The sequence below is a fragment of the Papilio machaon genome, chromosome 8, assembly GCF_912999745.1.
Source record: "Papilio machaon chromosome 8, ilPapMach1.1, whole genome shotgun sequence".
Classification (NCBI taxonomy): domain Eukaryota; kingdom Metazoa; phylum Arthropoda; class Insecta; order Lepidoptera; family Papilionidae; genus Papilio; species Papilio machaon.
Window position 1 is genome coordinate 4,668,536 of NC_059993.1, and position 24,775 is coordinate 4,693,310.

Here is a 24,775-nt window from a genome sequence, read left to right on the forward strand (position 1 = left end):
ATACTATGTTTAAAAATCAAATTATTTAAGCATAAACAGTCCTGTTTTTTAATAATATTAGGATCTGTATAGCTTGTTGATCAATCATTTTAGAAAATGAAAATACAGTTGTACTTGTATAGATGAAACTTCAAGGGATCACGAGATTTTTCTCGCTTTTAAAGGTTTCTCTCTAACCAGAGTTTCTCGCGTATAAAGGTTGACCGGAAAATAACACATGCTTTTAGAAATATTTCGGTTATCCAGATACGACTGTATAGGATAAACCCAATTGTCAAACTTAAACTTTTTAAACTTAATTAAAACCGCTTGCGTAATTGTAAATCACCACTAAAATATTAAATCTATTTGTTTTCAATAACGATAATCATGATAAATTAGTTCATAAGCGTCGTATAATGTGTGTAATAATTTTGTATTCTCTCCGGGAAGTTTCCTCGTGTTGTTTTTCACATAAATCTTTTCAAGATCTTATTTTCTAACACTGAAGCCAATGGAATACAAAGAAGTATCATGATTTGTCTCGGACATGCACAACTTCGCAACCTTTTAAGCTTTATTTAAGGATTAAACAAAAATACACTTAACATTATTTTTTACGAGCTGAAATGTAATGTAGCCATTTATTATTTAAGAAAAATCCTCTTTTTACCGTTTTACTGTAATATCAAATTTTAAATGTCCGACTTTTTTCTGACTAGAGTAGATTACGTTACACTATGAATAATCCAAGATGGCGGATGACAACGTATTGTACTACCCCAACATTGATATGAAATGAAGGGGCTTGACTATTAGAGTATAGTAGGTGTACAATTAATTATCCAGAATGGCCGCCATTAAACAATGACACATTTTTACTAGCCTCAAAATATGGGTATTAAATAATAGAACAACGTGGTAAAATTCAATTAAAAACATTAACAAAAAACCAAAAAATAAATGGCTAGAAGCTGGAACTGAATTAAAATATTTTTTTATATTATCCCTTTGAAATTATTACTTCATTTATAAGTTTTAATGACTTATTTTTCAATTAAAAATATGTTCAAATGTCCATTGAATAATCTTGATATATTTATAATGAAATAGCTTAATAAACATTTTAACTTTGAAATAAAAATGTTATTGAAAGCTGTTCCTTTGAAAGATTTTCCCTCTGTTTCTCTTTTCAACTCAGTTCAAAATCATTTTTAATTTATTAAATGCAGTGGAAAGATTTTAGTTTCCACTAATTTCGACTCTAAATAATATTGTTATTAGCGGAAATTTTATAGGGAATCTTTTTACATTGTCGATATTAAAGTTAAAATAAGATAAATTTAGTAGTTTCTATGACTACTAAAATATGAAATAAATGCTTAGGATGAATAATATAGTTCAGAAAATGTTACATCTATTTTTCTGCATTGAAAAAGTTAACATGAAGGTACTAAAACTTTCGGATTTTTTTTAATTATTCGACATTACAGTACTTAAATAAAACTATGTATTTCAATCGTTTCAAATTAGGGTTATTTCAAATGTGTAAAACTGATTTATATTCATTTAAAGATTGAATGTAACAGTTAATCAAATACATCTGTGTATTTTAATTACGAATCTGAGTTCCATTCACGGATTTATATTGTGTAATTCAAAATCGATTACTGATTATTGCAACACGCTGAACAAAATCATATCACGGGTCGGAACAACATCAATTCCGAATAAAACCGTCGACAGACAATCGGATGGAGCATCAGCGTAGGTATTTGTGGCAATATCGGATGGGATTTGAACTTCATAGTCGTGTCACGTCCCTCGCTTCCGGACATTTATTAAGCTCCACATTATTTCAAGAACATTCCGATTACATCACATGATGTTATTGTCTGACTGATTACTAGTTTTACTTGGTAACGTCTTTGATTTATTTAACCAATAAGAATTTATTATACTAATCTACTTTACTTATACTTCTACTATCTTAAAAGTTTTTGTTATTTAAAACTCTCCATATATATAATAGACTACACCTGGCGGTAAATCATAGACTTTTTGTTCTTTTCTTTATGCAAGTATCTAAACTACGGATGAAAGTTGTCAAGGTTTTTTTATCTTTTATGTACTCAATTTATTTTAATTGAAATTTCAGAAAAAAAAAGCAATTACTATAACAGTCAAACTTAATTTACATTTAATATTCGAGTTATTGTATCCCAAAGCATAAAAAATAACTCAATAATAAAAATAAAAAGAAATATTCTGCGCATAAAGTCCATATTGTACAATTAAAGTGATGTTTTAAATTGTGAAATGCAAAAAGGATTTTTGAAAATATTCAGGCTGCAGCTGTTTCAGTACGGATCTGCGGAATTTAAATTCAACAAGTGTGTCGGGAACATCGCTGCGGTGTAGAAATGTATTTATAACGACCGCCTTAAACATCAATTCTCTCTAACTACAAGAATAAATCTAAAAATAGGCACAGAGAGGACGAAAATGTAGAAATATTTTGTGATTATATGTTAATTGGACTTCCGGCATAAATTAATTTTTAACTCGTATTTTTTCTTTTAAACTATAATATGTTTTAATTTTAACTAATTATATATTGAACTGTAGTTAAACTACCCGCCGCCATCCTCTACAATAATTATTCATTAACCTTCATTTTGATCTTACCTAATTTTTACTTACGATTTAATAAATTTCTTTAAAATAATAACTTAAAGAAATTAATTTAACTTCATTAGTTATTCCAAGCGATCGAACAGTACTTTGGATGTTTCGTAGATAACGATAAATTATATCTGAGAAGACTGATAGTTATCTGTACTGAGTGATTTATATGGTAATTTCTCAAATAGACGAGAGTCCCTTTTCAATGTTCTGAAAATTGATTTAAAACATTTCTAGGCTTTTATTTTCTGGCTTTCGTCGCTCAAACAACTGTATAAGAATATTTTTCTATGGTTTCTTAAGAATAACACCCCGATTAGAAGCGCCTGATAAAAATATTAACCCAGTTTTTTGATATCGTAACGTAACGTTTTCAGTTAAAATTAAAGTAACTCGACTGATGAAAAAACGGGCGTAGAAAGAAAAATATTTCGTTTTGACGTCTCTTTCCTTGGCGTTTCATTACTTCTTCTCAAGAGTTAACAACTCTTTTCTGCCATTGGACAGACGCTTAAAATAGTGTAGAATATAAGATTCAGTTTCTTGTATCATCCAACACCTGTATCAATATTGGTATCTTAATTACCACTTAGTGTCTCGAAATATGATTAACGGGCATGTGTTCAATTGTTCAAACAAGTTTTGGATGTTTCATAGGTTGCTTGAGCGCTGTCGGCTCACAATATTGAAATTCTATCACGAGTAAGGCATCTAATTGAATTAATTTCAAAGACTCGCAACTAATTCGTGAAACATGTCAAAGTTGATCAAATTACTAAGGTTAGATTTATTTAGACGTGTAAATTTTATGTAAATTACTGTAAAATACTAGTAAATTAATATTTATTTATTTTTTATTCAACCCTTTTAGCCTCTTTATATTTCTGAATGAAATTTATGGCGAAGAAGTATCGAAACCTCACATTATTTTCATACTTTTTGATGACTTGGTAAGTATTTTGTTACTTGATTCAATAACAACAATAAATTCGGTGACCGTGGAGTGGAATTTATATAAAGCTATAGATAATTAAGTTATAATTAGGTAACATTTTACAGGGTTGGAATGACGTCAGTTTCCTTGGTTCTCACGACATAAGGACACCGAACATTGACACGCTTGCTTCGGATGGAATTGTATTGAATCAGTACTATACAGATGCCTTTGGTACACCTTCAAGAAGTGCGTTACTTACAGGAAAATATCCCATGAGACTTGGTAAAGTCCTAACGTATTTTCTTTCGTAACATGATTTTTTAATAATGACAATCCGACTATACTTAAAGATTACGCTTACGAGATGTCAAATGGTGGATTTGAACTCATGATCGTTCAGTTCAAAATTAATAGTATAATAACAGAAAGCATTATTAATAATCTAAATTCCAGGTGTTCAAGGCATCTCTATATCGGCGTCGGAAGATCTCGGTATACCTGAATCGGAACGCCTCTTACCATCCTATTTGCGGGAATTAGACTACGAAACCTATTTGATAGGTAAATGGAACGTCGGTAAATCTAGACAGCACTATCTTCCTATTCACAGAGGCTTTAACACGTTTTATGGCTTCCTCGATGGGTCTATAGATTACTTTACGCACGATTTGATAGAGGTACGCAAAGTCTAATTATAAACTTTTCGGTTAGCGCTTGCTACAAATTATTTGGAAAAAAATAGTTATTTTTTGTAACCGTAAAATTGCTATACTATATCCTACAAAGTCACAAACAAATACAAGTTCCAAAATATTCTATCGATCATAGTAAATTTGTATAATTTACTAATACTTAGCGTAAATAATAAATGAAATAATACTTTGAAACAGCACAATTACACCAGGAGCTTCTTATTATTGCTCTTTTTTTAGAAATGGAATGGAGCCACTGCCTTTGGTTTAAACTTGTACAATAATACACAGCCCGTGGAAGATCAAAGTGGTCATGTCACAGAAATATTTACTGACAAAGCCGTTGAAAGTGCGTAAGTCTAGTTAATTTCAATTAAGATTTGGTAGAGATTTTAAAATTGCAAAAATATGTAATATAGAACTTATTTCCAATGTCTACTTATCCTTACTTATACAAAATATGCCTATTGTATTCTTGAGGCGAAATATGTTTCACGAGTTGTTTAAAATGGCAGATCCGTTTTAGTAAACTTAATTATTTTTAATTTTGTTTCAGACATACATAAAGATAATATGATATAAAGGGTTTTATATTTTTTCAGTAATTAGAAACCATGATAGAACAGTACCTTTGTATCTCCAGTTGTCGCACGCTGCCCCCCACACTGGTGGAGGTTTAGTTAATCTTCAAACGCCTGCGGATACTATTGCGGCAAATAGTCACATCGCACATTCCGCTCGGCGAACTTATGCGGGTAAGATAATAAATACAAAAGTGAGACCTTTGTTTAATGATTAGTTGAACCATTTTATTAAATTAAGCGAAGACAGTTATCAAAAATTGTAAGTGAGCAATACATGTCTAACTCCAAACGACCAAACTGTTTCGCGGAAAAAAATATTTTACATGTAACAATTTGTATTAAAAATTCATACAGGTATGGTTACTGGTTTAGATAAAAGCGTTGGCAGCATTGTTGCAGCTTTATCTGAAAACGAAATGCTGCAGAGTACAATTATCGTTATCGTTTCGGATAATGGCGCCTTAACTACTGGAGCTTTGCAAAATTTCGGCTCTAATTTTCCGTTGCGAGGCGTTAAAGGCACACCTTGGGAAGGCGCTATACGTTCTCCTGCACTCGTATGGAGTCCTATATTACCTACTAAAATTATGAATGAAGTATTTCACGTAACCGATTGGCTACCAACGTTAGTACACGCAGCAGGTGGCGCCATCAAGAAACCAATAGATGGTGTAAACCAATGGTTGTCACTTAAAGATGGCAAGAAATCAAAACGTAAAGAAATAGTACTGGCAGTTGACAATCTCAGCGGTTGGGTAGCTTTTAGAGAAGGTGATTTAAAAATTATACTAGGAAAAGTTGATGAAGAAACAAGTGGATATTACGGCAAAGAGTTACAAGCTTTGAGAAAAGATCCCCCATCGTATGAAGATATGTTACTGGATTGTAAAGTAAGCAACGTGCTGCGAGATAAATTGGGGGTGTCGATTGAACCGGAGTCTATTACAGCTAAACGGAAGGAATTGAATTTATCAGGACTGCACGTACTTCAAAGTGCAGACATTTGTATTCCTACAAAAGGTATGACTATACAATATAAAAAATTATTTGTTTTTAATGATGTCATTCTGTAAGTATTTACTATTTTATTTTTTTTTTTAGAAAAAGGATGTCTTTTTAACATAAGTGCCGATCCTTTAGAAGCGCATGATTTGTGGAATAAATTGCCCGATATTGTACATTATTTGACTCTACGCGTTCGAGTATTGTGGTCTGAAATGAAACCGAGGTATGAGCCGAAGCGGGATCCTAGAGCAGATCCCTCGCTTCGTAATTACACATGGGCACCGTGGATCGAAAACGATGAAATATCGATTGAACCTGAAAACAAAACCTATCCAGCTTTTCCACTGCATCTATCTCAAAAAGAGCTTCAGTACATTTTTAAATTAAATGTTGGAACCTTTTCAGAAAAATTATGCAAGTTAATTAAAAACATGGGGGACTCATTTACGAAGACCCTTAGCAGTTTATTTAACTATTGAGATAAATAAACAGAACACTGTTTTACTTGAAAATAATAATTATTGTGAACTTTAAAAAAAAACAATTTTTATTGCCACATAATAAAATCACAACTTATGTTAATTCTTTTATCGTTTCTATGCTTACTTAAATATCAAAATAACCATTGCAATTAAATTAAGAGCGAAAAAATAGGTTAAATAAGTAAACCATTAATATTTAATTTCGTCGGTTGATTTAACATCGATTTTAGAGAAAAGTTTAGAGCGGAAAAGTTAACCGTTAGCTGCACGCATATTGGCCGCAAGCCAGAGTTTCGGCTGCTGCGTTCACTAACAACTTTATTATGCATTACCCAGTTTCGTGTTAACCTAAATAAGCAACAGTTCACTTGCCAAGTTTTAGCTTTACATTTTCATTAGATGATGCTTCCATCGTCACGCGCTGCCAATTAACAGGCTTAGTGAGAATTTCGTGAATTTTTAATAGATACCAAAATGTAACATCGTTATTTTAGTTGGATATTCAAGGTCTCGAAATAATTGGTACGATGAAATGTCAATGAAGGTTAGGTACGATCAATATTAAAATAATCTAATAAAAATATTAATACTTTATGTTCATAATTTACTAGCTGTCGTCCATGACTAGGTCCACGCAGAATTTAACAAAAAACTTAGTAGCCTATGTGTTCTTCCCGGCTATGTTCTACATTTATGCCAAATTTCGAGATCCGTGGAACGGTTCTGCAGATACTTTCTAAAAAATATATATAAATCCATCCATACATGCAATATCCTGTCGCTTTAATAATATTAATAAGACTGTAAAACAAGCGAAAATAAATATGAAAAAAATATTCAATTGAGAGCTGAAAATATTAGTCATTTGGGTAATTTGGTCAGAGAAGTCATTTGGGTAGTTCTAATATAAACAGTAGACTGATAGTACCTTCATTGAATATTCAAAATTAACATAACTTACTATCATAGTATTTTATTATCTTCTCTATATATATCTATATATATAAAAGAAAGTTGTGTTAGTTACACCATTTATAACTCAAGAACGGCTGAATCTATTTGACTGAAAATTGGTGGGCAGGTAGCTTAGAACCAGGAATAGGACATAGGATAATTTTTACCCCGTTTTCTATTTTTTTTTTTTATTCCGCGCGGACGGAGTCGCGGGAAAAAGCTAGTGATATATAAAATGAAAAAATATATAAAACAATATACACTCAAAACTTAAAAGTCTTCGCAAAAAAGGTTTATTTAATAACGATAAACCGCAACGGGTTATAATCTGTCGCCGTCACGTTTCGCCGGGACGAGAAAACACGCATTGTTCGAGGCAGGTATAATGTAAAGGGTCGTTTTTTTAATGCCTCGTAGGTGATGATCGCAATGTTTATACGAGGAATTTAATAAAATTTCTCTTTTAATTTTACGATTAAACATTTTTTCCTGCAGTAATGGACTGTGAGTAATCGAAACAAGAGTGTGTATTTGTACCTCGCAGCAGATAATCGAAGTCATACTTAATCTTGATGAAAATAACATTGATTACAACAGTTAAATGGTATTATAATACTTTAAAGTCACTTGTTAGTAAAGCCACGGATAATACAATAGTATACTAGAAACGTTAATCCATGCCAAGACCTTCGTCGAGCCTGTTCATTTGATCTTTTTCTTGTTTTCGTTTTAATCTTTTTCATAGATATTTTACGATCCAAGAGCTTATTATTGTATCGAAATTAATTTATACTTTATATACTTAAAGTTCAATATCTTTAAAAATCCAATATAGTTGTTTATGAAAATCTTTGTTTACGTAAAGACCGTTGATATAGCGGTGCTACCTGTGTTGCACAATTCGTTATTTTTGAATCGAGCTTGTATGAAATCGTCGATGACCATACGACTGGCTAGTGACCATTTCAACGGTCGTGTTCGTCGTGTGCGTGAGCGGGAGAGGAACATTCGTCTGCGTCAACGCGTCAGTGCCTCCCGCGCCATACCGCGGCATAACTTGCCGCGCGTTTCGTCGTTACGCGCGCCTATCACGCCAATACTTCAATGTATTTCGCGTGTGCAAACTAGTGTTAAACTTTGGATTCGTACAGCAATCATGGGTGGACTAAGTATTGTGCTATTGTTTGTGATGTCGTCGAGTCTGGTTGTCGCAGAGACAAAAATGACGATCGCAGAGAAACTTCAAGAGGACGCAGATCTCTCACAGGTAACTTGGAAAGTTTCGCTAATTTTGAGACTTGATAACTCTTTGAAACAATGTTTTGTAGAATAAACGTAATAAAAATAAGTATATAATGTTAAAATTTACACTTTCAATTAATTAATAACTTAATTAAATTAATAACTCGTCAATTCTTTTGCAAATTAAGCCAGCAGGCTATCCATCCATCATATCATATATCACATATCACATATCCACCCACGTATAATTTTAATTTATGATAAAATGTCCTTAACCACCCTTGTGTACCTTTTCTTAGTTATTAAGTTATTCCAATTGTTTATATAGTTAAATTTTACGGTATTTTGTATTTGGGGAAAAAAAGATACATGAATGATGTGAAGTTTTAAGTAATAAAATGATCAATAGCTTAGAAAGCCTAGAGTATGAGCTTTTAAATAAGAAAACACCATATTGTTATTATCAAGTTGCTAGGTGTGTCCTACGATAATATATCTACCTACTTTCTGCAGTTTTCTCGTAGCTTATTAAATTATGTGAGGGTCACAACTTGGCATATATAGTATATATAACACTGCATAGGTAGATTATTTTCTTTAATAGAATTAAAGACTTTCATGTAATCTAGTTATACTCAGAGTTATATTTTCATGATATTTTATTTCTTCAATGTGTTGTCATATAGGATTAAAATGTCAAAAGATTTTCAACTGAATATTTAAAGACTCGATCTGTATAAAATTAAAAAAACTACTTATATACACTTACGTATATAATATACGTTGTATTAGGCAATAAGGATTTGGTATGATTAATTATTGTTAACAGAAGGTTAAGTGAAGGTCTATCAACTGATTTTAATTAATTTTATCTTCACCAAAGATGATTTATAAATACCGCTGATGAAATGCTAAGCATCTTAACACGTAAAATCACAGCCGGCGGGCGGCAGTGGTTGTAGGTATTGCTTGGCAAATAACTGGTCTAAGCTTAACGCTTCAAACAAAGCTATGATGTATCTCTGTTTTCAAAAAAAAAAAAAAAACGCATTCTTTGCCGAATTAAGGATACATTTCCGGTCTATCAAATCCTAATCCTGTTAATTAAAAACGCGCAGTTATCTATATCTTTTGTTATTTACAAAATTCTATCTTTTTTTAAGGAATACCTTTATTTTAATATGGCAACGTTCCACGTCGTTCAAAAAAATTACATAACTACTCTACTTGAATGACTTGAACTTGTAAAACGTCTGATTGAACAAAAACAGAAACTTCAATATTATTTAATATGCTTACTTATACGATAGTGAGGTTATACTTAGTTCCAATTTTTACTTTAAATTTAGAATTAAATTAAGTATAGTTTTTGTCGCTCGAATATCAAGCAGGGAACGGTAAAGATGCGGTAAATTATGTAATATTCGGAATATCAAAGAAGTTTGTTCTTGATATTTTAAGGTAACGATAAGGTTTCTTTCGTAAGAAGGAAGAGGTTAGAAAGAGTTCTTCTTTCAATAAGCCACAAAAGTAGAAGCTTGGTTTTATAATAACTCAGAAAATACTATGTTTGTCTATATTAGCTCTACTCGAAGATAAATATTATCGTAGTAGTTCGCAGTGCCAGCCACAATTTACTGCATCAGGTGCGATTGTTCTGGAACACTAGTTTATTCATTGAAAAAAGAAATGGTACATTGGATTTATGAGTAATCTGATTAGTGACAGGGGAAATGGGTCAGATATAAACGTAATAAAGCCTAGAGATTTGTCTCGCATGGGAGGGCAGTGACTTCAGCTGACTAATATTTAAGTCTGTACTCTACATAAGGCTAATGCGAAACTATGTCGTTATACAATGTTACTTAGGGGAAAGTTAAATATTCACTTTTTACATAAATTGTTATTGTATTTATATATTTAAGTTTTTGCATATTTTCTACAGTATAACGATGGAATAATAGATAAGTTAAATCATAATAGTTAATAACAGAATTATGATAAAGGAACATAACGGTAGCCTAGTAAAGAATAATGGAATGGAGGAGCGCGCAGTCTTGCTTAATTGGACAGACGTCTCAAACGATTACATCCGGTACCGTAACAACTTCAAGACAACTAGCTTCATAAAATCCTTCGAAAAAAGATACTAACGTACTGTTTTGATGCATGTTAGCAACTATATCTCGTTTCTAATGAATATTGAAAGTATGTAAATATAGTATTGTCAGTTTCAATCATGGCGGCCATTATTTTTGTAATTTTCATGTGAAAAATATGAGTTGAAATAAATTTACTCATGAACTTTGAAATTCGATTTTTTTTTAAACATAAATTTATTCATTATAGTAGTAAAAATTAGTAATGATTACTTCTGAATATTAGGTTAGAATCAGTTCATTGAGTATAAAAACACGCTGAGACATTTAAATACATAGCGTAGTAACACATTTTTAGTTACACCGAAATATATAAATTCAAACAGGAAATATAAGAGCTTGGAGTATTCAAACCAAGCTCATGTTACTCGCTTCCTTCAAGGAATAATTACATCGGACAACGGGTCCTTTATCCAATCAACGAGCAGTTTAATATCGTTTGAGATCCCTGATCGTTATAAAAAATGTTTAAATGAAATTACTTTGATGTTATTAAAATTTATAATAAATTTGTTTAATGTCTATACGTCATATATTAACATAACGTTAAATTTCATTAATGAATGATTAAACTACAAATTATTTTATTTTTTGAATGAATTAAAATTTTACTGAAAGTAATTTGAATACGTGGTTATCATAACAATGTAACTAATTTGTTTTACATATTTGTTTTTGTATGATTTATAAACAATCTCTTACGTCAGTATAACAATTAAATTAAATGGAAAGATTAATAATGAGTCAATAGGTCATGTAGTAAGTTAAAAAGTATTAAGCTTTGTGGACTACAAATTTCTAGATAGAAATAATGGAATGAATTTATTATCCAAACTATTACCAACCAAGGTTTTACTTATGCTGACAGCAGCGTCACGTATATTGGTTCGGCGTTGCGATGTGTCAGTCAGATGGATATCTCATTTGCGTTGGATGGCATTAAACTGTCGCTGTTGACTCAGACAACATCACTGATGCTAATATTAGTAGCCATCAGAGACACGTATTGTTGTAATTAAACATGAGGCGTTGTTATGCCCTAGGTATGTCAAAGAGCTTTGTTATGCGAAGTTTGACAGTACTGCTTTGAAGTGTGAGTGTTGATACTGTTACAAACAACCCACATTGTCAATGTCTGAAAGATGCAGGTATTTTTTTTATAACTTTTAGTAACTAACTTGTAGTCACTATTTCCCTAGAAGAAGAATTAACAGTTTTACTGGGCGTAAGATGACAGGACAGAAAGCGCTGAGCATAGCGAAAGAGATAGAGAATGCTCTCTATCTCTTTCTCTCATTAAATATTACTACAATGAAACTTCAGTAACATACGTGTTACGTTCTTTTGTGCGGAGAGTATTTCTTGACGTATATATTGTTCAAAGAAACATTTAAATACGTAGTAATTGTAAGTATATTCGTGTTTGATGCACGTACAAAGCTATGATTTTTCAAGTTGTCTCTACGGTTTGATTCTTGACATTTCCATTTTAGATTATATTTCAAGTAAACAAAAACTAGATCGATATGAGGAGCTCGAATATGTATTTAAAATATTTTTAATGATATGCTATGTATAGGTCATTTACTCTAGTGCTTTTCTTATTACGCTTAGCGGTCCCAAGACACAAAATCACTATTAAGGTGCGTTCTAAAACAGGAGGCCGCTGTTCTTACTAAACAAATATCGCACAATTTTATAGATATTTCCTTTAAACTATAGGCCATATTTTGTTACGATATCGGCTTTATAAAAGACCTCTCTGTCTTGGTGGGCTTAAAGACGTGATATAATTTATTAATCTATTAAAGCAGTGGTTAATCAAGCTTTTATAAGATGTTACCTACATAGCAACTTCCCGCCTTTGTTTCCGGGGCTGAGGGAGCCGACAAATAATAATTGAGGAATTCGATACAAGGGAGAGATGCGGGCGCCGCGCCGCTGCCGCACGGTGACACAGCCCCGGTGCTTTCGTATTCAACCCACGCCTGATCATCGCCTGACACGTTCACATACAAATATATCGTAACGTATTTTAACGTATTCGTATACATTTGCTTATTCCAAACAACTTAGAATGTCTTTTTCTTAACAGAATTTTTTTAGTTTTTTAATAAAGCCGATGCGAATGATGCGATACGATTTTAAGGGTAGTAGTACAAAAAGCTCTTTGCAGATCTCAGTTATAACATATTTACGCGACAGACGTCGCATAATGGTTGAATTAATCCTTTGAAGTCACGTAAGTATGTTGTTTTAATGTGTAAGATGTGGTTTCATCTCTTGTCAAGTTTGGCCTTAAATAAATTATTTAATTAAATTCTAGCTTTTCTAAAATAAATCGCAGTTATACCGCACGTGCGTTACCTGAAAGTTGAGAGCAATACTCACTTGTAGACATTTATTTACATTTCAGGTAAGCTACTATTATTGTAAAACCTTACTTTTTGAACGAATTTTCTTAGAAATTTTGCCCTAACACTAATCATCAGAGGAAATACCAAAAAGTAAAGCAAATGTAAAAAAAAATGTCACAAAACTGCTACTTCACTGGTAAATAGCGTGAAACTCTTGAATAAATGTATTGACATTCTCTATAAAAAATAGAGAGAACAATGTGTTTCAGTATAAATTCAGTACAATCTTCTCGGTGAAATTTGGGTTTTATCATAATACGACTTTACTTACGAATTTGTGTACAGCTTATATGTATGTATATGCCCAAGTAATCTATACTGGAGGTACTCGTATGTGTGTTAACATTGCGGAGAGGCATGTCCCCATCACGTGCCTGTCACCGGCAGATGGCCGGGATAGCCTCATCTTTATATGCACGACGCACGATTCGGAGCGCAGCGGCAAAGCTTCATACTTAACAGAGGGCTTCCGCTGACGAAACACTCGTAGAAACCATGTTCTTATCCCTATCATTCTTCTTGAAAAAATGTGATATAAAGATATATTTAACAGTGGTAGAAGCCAGCGACACAAAATCGGTTGCACGTAAATGCCGAAGTGACGTGGAACCGTGGAGCCGAAGTGACGTGGACGTGGAAAAGACAGTGAAGTGGAAGCAATTCCGTGTTTCGTCTAATGAGTATGGTGCCGGAGGCCTAATTTTAGTCCACTTCGCCTTCCCAGCCTTTTTTTATATAGGAGAGAATGGGAATGGGATGAGGATTTGTCGGAGGAGGGGACGCATAGGAAGGGGTAATATTCTCTTTCTGTACATCCCTCCTTGGTTAATCAAAGGTAGACAACGCATCTGCAATTGCGGATGTCTATGTGCAGCGGTCGCTTCGCTATTTCAGCGAATCAGGTGGTCGCTTGCTCATTTGCCACCTTATGATGAAAATAAAAGTTTCTATACGGGTGTTACACCAGTGGAAATACACGGTTAAGATAACCGATATCGAGGTTAAATTTACATTTTAAGCTTAAACGCTCAGTTTAAATCGATAGTTTGTACATTGATGGTAAATAACTAAACCACCTGTTTTTAAATATCGAATATAAACATGCAGTCATAAAGGACATCCTACTTAAAATTCATAGTTCAGTCCAGATCTAGTTAAACTCATACTGTACAATACAGCATTATACTAAAGTGTAGTTATCAGATACTAGAAGAACGATATTCTTAGATGATAATATCTATCAGAAATTGTCTATTTTCCTTTATAACTGTCTATCTTTGTTACGTAAGCATTCATACGCGGGTTGAGCACGTACTCAAATAGAAATAAATTTAAAGCCCACACTAAGCTTTTGAAAAACAAAGCTTTTGTATTTTAACTGACCAAAAGTAAAAAAATAATTTTCAAATTAAATACGGCTAGGTGCCTAACAAGTTTGAGTTCTTGATTTGTAATTTGAATTAATTACTATAACAGCCATCTTAATACCAAGGCATATTTATGTGGATAATTGTTATTTACTTGTGTAAACACAAGTAGGGTGCCGGACAATTTCCCTTCACCCTCATTAATCTTATCTTTTTCTTCATCTGTTGCAAAGATAAGGATCTGTAACTCAACTTGTTATCTCTGGTAACGGGACATCAATTCAAAATTATGTCCAGGACTTATTAAAATGAACAAATAATTTTTGCTGTCCCACTCAGTCTTGTAATACTTCCTGATACAGTCGCTTAGTGTAGGTTACTCTTATTTAATTAACTCGAAGACATATGGTATATGCAGTATTTAATATTCTACAGTTAAAAAAATAATAAAAAGTTAAAAAATTGCTAATATTCAACGTAAAATTTTACCGTAGCAGTGACTGTAGGCAAATGATAAACGTTTCGCAAGCCCGCACTTTTGCAGCCATACAAGGGTTGGGGTAAGGCGATAAGCTAAACGGATGCCCGCGAGACAATAGCGGCCAACACGTCACGTATTGTACATCGAGTGATGCTTCAAATGTGCAATTCTTACATCGAATTGTTCATACGTGTTTTATACAATTTTTAAGTTGATTTCAAAGGGTTAGGCGTAGGCTTAGTAGTAGATTTATTCGAAGAAAGTATCTAACTGCACAATTTTTGACAAAATCTGTAATTAATGTTTCGTATAAGTAGGCTACGACAATGTCTGCATCGAATTGTATATGAACACTCTCTATATAAACACGAATGTCTCTTGATTCATCCGTACAATTTTTAACTGTACAGATATTAATGTCAATATTTACTTCGTAGTCATAGGCCCTTAAGGCAACGTAAATGTTCGTAAACCAGCGTTTTTAGACGCTAAGCGACTGATGCAATACAATGTCATAAAGGTTCGTACACAGCGCGCGTCGTCGACATATTTAATCTGTCATCGCCAAAGACATTCGCTCGCAACCTGTTGTCAAGATCGTAGTGAGAAAAGTAACTGAAATTTTCAAAATGGTGGAACAAATGTATACAATTGACATTTAGTTGCTATGCTATCTTCTAACCGAATAGATGATTTCCATCGGCGATTCAACGTTGTGTGTACGGAGAGCGCGCAACGCGATTCCCGCGATGCAAACGTACAATATTGTGAAGATTAATGTTGTCTTGTGTACGGAGGGCCTAATTGGACCTTAAGCGTCTTGTTTAACCGTTATGAAGTCCAAGAAATGCAAACAGGTGTTCAAGCTACCTTAATTATGAACAGTATCGACTAACTTTAAATTAATCTTTATTTAAATTTATTAAACTTTTTTTATGTTTGATTGTTAATTGTTTATTTTAGTAGTTATATGAATACTTACTTATGATCTTAAATACAAGTTTTTATTTGTTTTAATTATTTTAATTTATTGTCTACCACTGTAGATAAATCTAGTTATTTCAAATGCACCCCGACTTGATTCCTTGCGAAAGTATATCAGAATGGATACACGGACCATTTATTACGTCATCGTTGTTAATTTATGGCCCTCGCCCCATTCAATAAAAGTAGATGAGCCGTGGTTTGTATGCCAAAACTTGGACAATGTAAGTATTATTTGGCATCATTTCATACATATATTCTCCAAACAAGAAGCAGTGGTGCGTGGTTTAAAGATTTACTAACAAAAAATTCGTTTACCCTCGACAATTAATAAATTACATTTACAGATATATATTCTGAGCATTGTGATTGTTGTACATATATATTTTTTTTACAATTTTCACAATAAAATTGTAACTACCAGAATTAAACTTAACATCGCTAATTCAATGTTGTTTGCCAACAACTTTTTAATTAATGTATTTACTTGTGATTTATTCTAATTCCTTTTTAATTTTGTTGACTTTCTACTTTTTAATGTACAACGGAGCGTTCACTCAAAATATAATAACCAAGGTCGGTGGCGTTGTTACAAAGGAAAGCGGGCAACGAGCGAGAGCATTTGAAATTCCATTAGGTTTTGTACTCGAGCGACGGGCATTCCGTAAGCAGGTCCTCTTATGTCGCTTCTTTTATACGAATTTGTTTTAATAATTCAAAACCAACTTAAAACATTGTTTGGATAAAGTTTATCAGAGTGTACAATATGCTTAAAAAACTACAGATGCGTGAAATCATAAACAAAGATTCTAATTATACAAATAATACAAATTTTAAACGGCATTATAACCGCGGACAGATGGACCAAAAGGCATTATAAATTCTTGTTACCATTTTATGTAGAAATCCTACAGGTTACCTGAAACTTATTATAAATGTTGTATTATGGCATAATGCGAATACCAGACCTCTTTTTTTAAATTATAAAAGTAGTGAGTAAAGTATGAACTCGCAAATATTAATTTTTCATGGCACATTACGAGGGTAGAGCTTAATTAATGTAGTAAAACTAACTTGCTTTTGTTTTTAAGAGGCATTAACATAACATACTTAAGCACATTATTTACATTTTGACGAAGCTTACCGCGGGCTTGCGGTAACCTTTTGTGTTCGACGCCGTAAATAGCTCTGCCGATTAGACTATTTGCAATTTAAATGAACCGTTTGCAGTCAACTTCGATCATGTTAAAGTTCATTTACACGAATTATTAATGTTATACATTTTCGCGATATTGACTTTGCCTTATATTTATAGTTAATGAGTTGTGATACGTAAAATCTATTATACTTCCTACTAATCTTACTAATATTATAAATTCGAATGTTTAGGTGGATGGATGTTTATTTGTTCTCCAGAACTGCTCAACGGGTCTTGATGAAATTTGGCTCAGATGTAAAACATAATCTGGAAGAACAATAACCTACTAATTAAGTTTTCATATAATTCCGCGTAAATTGAGTCGCGGGGGGAAAGCTGGTCGTAGAATAAATGCATTAGAATAACACATAAAGTAATTAAGAAAAAGTAATGCTTTTGAACCATGCTATTTTTATATGCATATTTTATTATATAAAACTATTTTCAGTTAAAACCTGAAAGAGCTTTTGGTGTTTAAAGTACGTCAACTTTGTTATAAGCACTAAGTAAATTTCATGAATAGCTTAAAAGTTGTGAAGATGAGACTTGTTAAACCAATGAAACGCTGGGATTAAGGCGAAAAGTTACGCATAGTACTTGCAGAAATAAGTTGCAGGCATCTTTACTACAATAAAGAATATTTAACCTTGCATTAATTTTTTCTCTGAAATTTACATACCTATTTACTTTAAAATATAAGCATTCTATTAGTTTCTTAAGATCTTCAATGCTATATTATGACTGAATATACATAGATATTAGCTTTTTTTTTTTTTACATCTACAGACGCTTGGTCCGTACTCTTTTCTGCACAGGTTTTAGTTATCTTATTATTTTTTTATTTTTTTTTAATATCCCTGTGCTACATTGTTTGTTCCTGCTTGGTTATAAATACATATAATTTAACTTAATTATAATTAACCATTTACTATACTAAACTTACTAGCTAAATTACTTATACTATTACTTATATTATATATATATATATATATATATATATATATATATATATATATGTATATATTTTTATATATTTAAACTGTGGCGACGGATGTAGTATTTCTCATTTTTAGGAGACCTTCTACGATCGCCGCGTCTCGGTTTCTCATCGCCATTTTTGTGTTATAGGCGATGATTTTGTCGGTTGGCGCGTTCGTTGCCCTCAGGATAAGTCTTGCTGTTGCGTCTTGGCGGTCGTCCGTGTAATACGCACATTCGGCCGTGTGCCTGGATATCGCTACCACAGCGTGCTGTACGCTGTCGTGCAGCTGCAGCTTCCGTGCTGTGGAACGCAAGATGATAACCGTCCCGTATGTTAACCCTTGTGCTTCGTGTACCGTCAGCAGACGCGATCCCTCACCAGTTCCGTAACCAAGATGGTGTAGATTCTCCTTTTCTTCTTGGGTAAACACTAGGAAAAGGGTGTTGGGTACTGATGTAGGTATTTTCGCTCCTGTGTATCTTCCGATCTTGTACGAACGCACTTGGGTTTTAGACGAATATATGCCGCTGTAGATCTCGTTTAGCGCATATGCTACGTCTAACGGGTTTCGGTGCGTGCATAGCAATTCCTGACTTACTCCGGTTATGAGGGTGGGCGCTAGTGTACTCCATTATAAAGAGGTTTTCTCTGTCTATGTAGGGGAGTTGATTGTTGTCACCACACAGAAGCACTTCCTTGGCGCCACTGATCCGCTGGGCCATCACGATTGCTCCAAAGTGATTCATGAGTGCCTCGTCTACGATGAGTCGGGAACAGGTCTTATGATCTCTAAGCCCGTTCACCAGTAGCGAGGCCATTGTGCGCACTTTGGATTTCACTTTGGGACCGATGCGGTTCATGAGCTTCTCGCGTAGGTCTTTAGCCGCCTCTGTTGTTGTGGTGATGACAATGTCTCCCTGTTGGCTGAAGTTATTGACCACCCAGGTTGTCTTGCCGCACCCAGGGACCCACCTTATTGTCGGCACAGTCCAGTTGTCTAGGTCCTCGGCGCTCAAGATGGTTTCCGCCATCTCGAGAACTTTATGCTCTAAAACGACCTTTGTGCTTTTGGCTACGACAACAATGGGGTCATCGGGGGGAGATTTATAGGTTGTCTTCCCTTTTCTTTCCGTCTCTGCTTCGTCCAGCTCGACGAAGCCCGCTGACCTACTATATGCCGCCATATGTGTCATAGATATTAGCTTAAATACTATGGACTATTTCTAGTCAAAGTATCACAAAGCCACTCTAGACGACTATTTCTGCGTCCGACGTAGAACCGTAGCCTTTGTTCGTCTACGGATAATACCTGCAGTTTAATGACGGAACAGTCTATTTTGGTACATATTATGCATATAACAAGAATTAGTATATTGAGATATGATCGAAAGACCAGTGATAATTGAGACTTAAGTATATGGTCCACTAAAAGTGCCATATTAATTATCATAACTTTTTGTACATAATATTTTTTTATAAACAAATAAAAATGCGTCAACTAGGCTCAGCTATATGCCAGTGCGTACTTCTAATATCTATTGATAAATACTATTGTGAAGATAAGAATTACGTTAGGGTTTTATGTTTCGAATTTTCATTTGTTACTATACCTAATGACATTTTGTTTCTACTTTTTATGTTATATCTATATATCAAAATTAGCGATAATTTCTGCACATTTTGTTAGATATTCGCTACGCGAGGAATTATGTTATTAGAAGTATTCGTGTTGACATTGTCTACCGAGAGTCATAGTCGAGCTGATGTTCATAATAACATATTTTCTGAAATTCAAACCGTAAATTCTACGCAACTTGCATTATGAACGTGAAGCTATTATTTTACTTCTGCTGTTTTTTAACATGTTAACATTTATGCGGGAATGGATTTTATTTTACGTTGTCAACATTCGCACCCAACGAATAATAAAATAAGCTTTTATGACAAAATTATAGGTTACTATTAGCTAACCACATTTTGTAACTTTATAATCTGGGTCTTGAAAGGAAATTAATAAAAGAAAACTTTTTATAGCTTTACTTATTATTTTTGGTTGGACATCACGTTTTAGTAATATAGTACGATGAAGTTTGTGTATTTTTATTTTTATTTTATAATTGTTATTTATTTGTGTATGTCATTACACCTATGTACCAGGGCTTTAAGAAATATTTATGAAACATAAAATATGCACAAAAATGAGTAATTATAACATCTGTGACTACTCCATTAGGATTATGTTGTCGTGAAAGCTCATTAAATTTTATAAAATGAAATTTTCTCTGCAGCAATTCGTCATCAATGCGGTCTCGGTGCGGGCGAAACGATCCATCTATTATCAATTTGACATTTAAATTTAGTGAGGAAACACTAACCAAAAATCCCCCGAATATTGATTAGGCCTTGAGTTACTTAAGGACTTCAAAGGGTGAGGTGATTGATAAACGTTCAACATAATTTTGTGATGAAATTACTTTGTTGGTAATAGTTAGGGTGAAGTTCATTAGAGCTTATGTAAGGGTTAGTTTACTTATAACTAAGTTCAACGAATTCTGAGTACTTTTTAAGTAATACTTACCTATGAATCTATACTTATCCATGTGTCAGATTAAAAATAATATTTAGAATCTGAGGATCATAAAAATGTTATATTATGACGTAGTTAAAATTAACTCTTTCTCAACGACACAAAGTACTTAAACCTTGGAGTAGCTTTTATGACCTGCGGAGAAGATTTAATAACATTAGTTAGAAAGTTACATGTATGAAGTAGTAGTAGTAAATAAAACAGACGATAAATAAAAAGGTGTTATAATTGATTTATTTGAAATGCAGCAGCAGTTAATATTAAAACTTTCATAGTTAGCAAATGAACTACTTTGAACCATAGACAAAATTTAAATGCAAGGTACAAAATTGTATTTTATACGGGTGACGCCGAGCCAGGATAAAATTGATAAAGAATCATAAATCACTTCGTCAAAGAAAATTTAAGTACACATCATTATTAAGAGCCGTTAAACCGTTACGTAAACAACTTAGACTATAATCCGAAAAAACGTACGTAGGGTAATAATATAAAATGTTGTAATCCGTCGCCATTTTTGTGATAGTAAATCGCACCATGCTTTGGTAATCTCTAGTTTTTTGTCGCATGGCAGGGGCATAATAATATTATGGTTATTATGTAACTTGCCTTTGTTGTGCATTAGCTCGCGAGCACGAACTTTCACACAATAGTCCGGGTTCATTGTGTTTCACAAACAAACTCTTGTATATAGTCAATATTTTTGGTAAAATATTTAGCAGTATCATATATCAATCTCAGTAAATTAAATATCAGTTTTGACAACGTAAATTCTTGGAATAAATTAGCGAACGGGTAGTGCGTTGTATCGTATTTGCGGTGCTATTCTATTAAAAACTAGGTAAATGAAAGGAAACCTTTTAAGCGGCTGTTCCGCTTTGGAGGGGAACGCCGCCCTCTCCACTGGTATGGCTTCCGCAGCTGCTGACCGCAGCTATTTTACTTCGATACTTTCGCTAAGGCAGTTTAAAATGATATTTAAATTTTGTTAGCGTGATCAATAAGAAGCAATACAAATATTAGAAATGTATAAGATGATAAATAATATTATTAAATTACTAGTTGTCGCTCGCGACTCCGTCCAGATTTAAAAAAATTATAAGGAACCTATGTTTTCTTCCAGAATATGTTCTACATCTGTGCCAAATTTCACCTAGATCAGTTGAGAAATTCCGAAGATACCTTCAAACAAACATCCATCCATCTATCCATCCATCCATCCATGTAAACATTTGCATTTGTAATATTAGTAAGATATAGTGTTTTACTAAAAAGTACAAATAAATGTAAAAAACCTTTCTATACGTTATAAATTGTAATCAGTAAAGAATAACTTATTTGTTGTAGGTACAGACTATTGAAGTGAAGAGAAAATCTCTTTCTCTTTTACTGCTACGGTTTTGGTAATTCTTTGTTATGTTATAGAAGACAACAACTAGTAAATTACAAGCGAACAGAAGTAATTCCGTTGCGAAGTAATACGTAAGCTCAGTGTAATCATTTCTGTCACGCAAAACCAATATCCAACCTTCTTAAAGACGTCTACCCCAGATGTCACTGTCCGGAATGACATGTACACCAACCTTTATTTCGTTATAGTGACATTTTTAAAAATAGAATCAATCAACCGTCTAACGTTGAAATATTAGCACTGGCAATGTTTTTCATTAAAAAGTAAATAAGTATCTTGTTGATAGTCCAAAAGCTTTATTGATTCAAATATAATATTGAATTTTCCTACTTCGGATTTGTACTTAAAATCTATTAATAAATAAAAATATTTTATATTCAGTCAGCTGAAAGGCTCTGTATACACGGAAATTAGAATTATTTAGTGTTACTTTATTTCGGTACATATTTTAACTTTGTTAAGTTATAAGTCGAATAAATTTAACCTACACTGATTAGAACATTGTATTGTAATTCATATATCGGGTCAGTCAGTTATCATAGTAAATATGGTTTGTGAATTTCGACGGACTTGTGTGCCATTACGCGAAAACACAGGGCAGATGTTACAAAAGCTCGGGACGATTGCTTCTGCAAAATTAATCAGTACCTGTCATGTAGTCGGTGCGCAGGGCTGATTTACACCCGGGGAATTAGCGGTGCAAATAAACCAGAGCTTTAATATTAATAGCTACAAGGATTTGTATTCATCACATATGGTACATTTGATGTTAGTCACAGGACAATATCATATGCATAATCACGTGTAATACTTTGAGCTTAAATTACGACTCTTAGATAGTAGTAGAGAGCATTGGTAGAGGTCAGTTAATTGACATTGAAAAAATTAGGGCATATCCAAAAAATATAGTAAATATGAAATTACACAGCAAAGGCGTGTAAAAAGTTTGTATGTTGTGTTTCTACTAAACTTCAAGTCAATGTAAGATTAAAGTTTACAAGTGGGAATTTTCATTTCCAACATCAACGTGCGAATATGTATGCGAAGGGGTGGGAATGAGTAGACTTAGACAAAGAGCACAGACTCCTGTCGGCGCCGGCCTGGCTGAGACCGTCGCGGCGGAGTGGCGCCAGCGATTCGTTAACCTGTCGACTAGACAACATCGTAATAAAATCTAAAGGTTAATGTTAAATATATATCTATTGTAGTAGGTTTTTTGTTTAATTTTGCGACTTTATTGCTCTCTTATCCAGTTTTATTATTCGTAATATCGGGCTATAATGTGACGTTAAGTAGGCTATAATGTACGGTAGTAAAATTGTCAAATGCAAAAGATTTTTTAACGTTAGTCAATCAGTTGACACAGACCTGAAGTTACGGATTAACAAAATCTTTAGTGGTTACATAGAAGTTAACTTTGTTGAAAACAGTATAACGATTGTATAAACTCTATAATTGGTTGAATCAAACTCTGGGAAGATCTGTATAATTAAGCCAAACTTTGGCACATTTTTTTAAGTTAGATTTTTTTTTCACTTCAATTCATAAGGAACTAATCAGTTGTGAACAAAAATAGAGTCAGTAAGTCAGGATCATGTTATTTAGTTTTATCGAGACCTTTTATAAAGGTAAAAGTTTTTTCCAACTGAAACGTGTCGTTGAGAGCGCGGGCAGTAAAACAAATACGAGGTCTGGTAACTTGAGTTTTCGGGCGTCACTTACATATTCTCTGTACTTTTTTATTCACACACGCAAGAGCGCAAAGATACTGCGCTATGAAATAGTAAAAGCCACTCAGCCGGGCACAAAAATAAGATATTAAGTATACTCGTACACCTTAATACTCTTCCGTACATCATAGTTTTTTATTCATTTTCCATGTGTCTAAATAACGTATTTAATATAAAAACAAATAATAATAATAGTCGACGGCGACATTGCATTTTGTACCTGTACCTGATTTGATGCTTAACTGTTCAAGCGTATTCCAATTTTCTCACAAACGAAATAACAGAATTCACAAGTTTGATAACTTTCGTATTTTTGTTACTTCGGAAGTACATTTTGTCTTGCGTCTAGTCTAGGCGTTTGTCCTTTAATAAAATTTTGGCGATGACTGAACAATGTTATCAACTGGATTCTCGGAGATATCGTATTTATTTCCATCCAAAAGCACATATTTGAGTTTTATTGAATCAATTTTAATGTTACATCATCATGTTCATTTCTATTTCAAATATCTTCGAGCTAAGAGATAGATAAGTTTTTACGAAACAAGACTTTATAGTCGACGCAAAATCGGCTCCTTTCTTTAGAAATGGCGTTAACTAAGGGCCATGTGTTCAGTTTTGCATCTTTATTCAATAATAAAGGATAGAGTTATGACAATTTATTTACATCTTTTAATATAAATATTCCCCTTTGGGCCGTGCTTTTTAATACCTTTTTTATATAAAATACTAAGAAAAGGAAATCTAAACTAGAAAGAAGTGAATCTAGAAAGTAAAAAATTATCCAGCGGCAACCTTTGCGTTGCTCGCGAACTTGTTCGATATTTACAACCTTCGGAATTGTAACGTGTTCCCAATAAACCGTTTACTGCGGTGTATATAGCCACAATCAAGTGCCT

The 24,775-nt window shown here is 33.2% G+C and overlaps 2 protein-coding genes across 5 annotated transcripts in view; both read left to right on the forward strand.

Annotated features, from left to right (window-relative positions):
* The first annotated feature begins 3,367 nt into the window (after positions 1–3,367).
* On the forward strand, positions 3,368–6,361 carry LOC106717721 (arylsulfatase B). The gene is made up of 8 exons (XM_045679071.1): positions 3,368–3,444; positions 3,536–3,614; positions 3,724–3,883; positions 4,055–4,278; positions 4,534–4,642; positions 4,896–5,048; positions 5,232–5,897; positions 5,979–6,361. Exons 1-8 carry the CDS (start codon positions 3,419–3,421, stop codon positions 6,359–6,361), a joined length of 1,800 nt encoding a protein of 599 aa, XP_045535027.1. The 5' UTR covers positions 3,368–3,418.
* A 1,924-nt stretch (positions 6,362–8,285) lies between these two features.
* Positions 8,286–24,775, forward strand: part of LOC106717861 (fasciclin-1) — a 30,156-nt gene continuing 13,666 nt past the window's right edge. For 3 of the 4 annotated variants that reach the window (XM_014511803.2, XM_014511811.2, XM_014511819.2), the window contains exon 1: positions 8,287–8,585. In XM_014511803.2, the coding sequence (XP_014367289.1) occupies positions 8,475–8,585 (111 nt within the window). In that variant the 5' untranslated portion in view covers positions 8,287–8,474. Of the gene's footprint in view, positions 8,586–24,775 lie in introns of all 4 variants that reach the window. The other variant, XM_014511796.2, reaches the window with a different exon arrangement.

Coding starts and splice junctions, on each gene's coding strand:
- LOC106717721 (XM_045679071.1), top strand. CDS start 3,419: ATGTCAAAGTTGATCAAATTACTAAG. Junction 3,615..3,723: donor TCATACTTTTTGATGACTTG/GTAAGTATTTTG, acceptor AACATTTTACAG/GGTTGGAATGACGTCAGTTT. Junction 5,049..5,231: donor CGCTCGGCGAACTTATGCGG/GTAAGATAATAA, acceptor AAATTCATACAG/GTATGGTTACTGGTTTAGAT.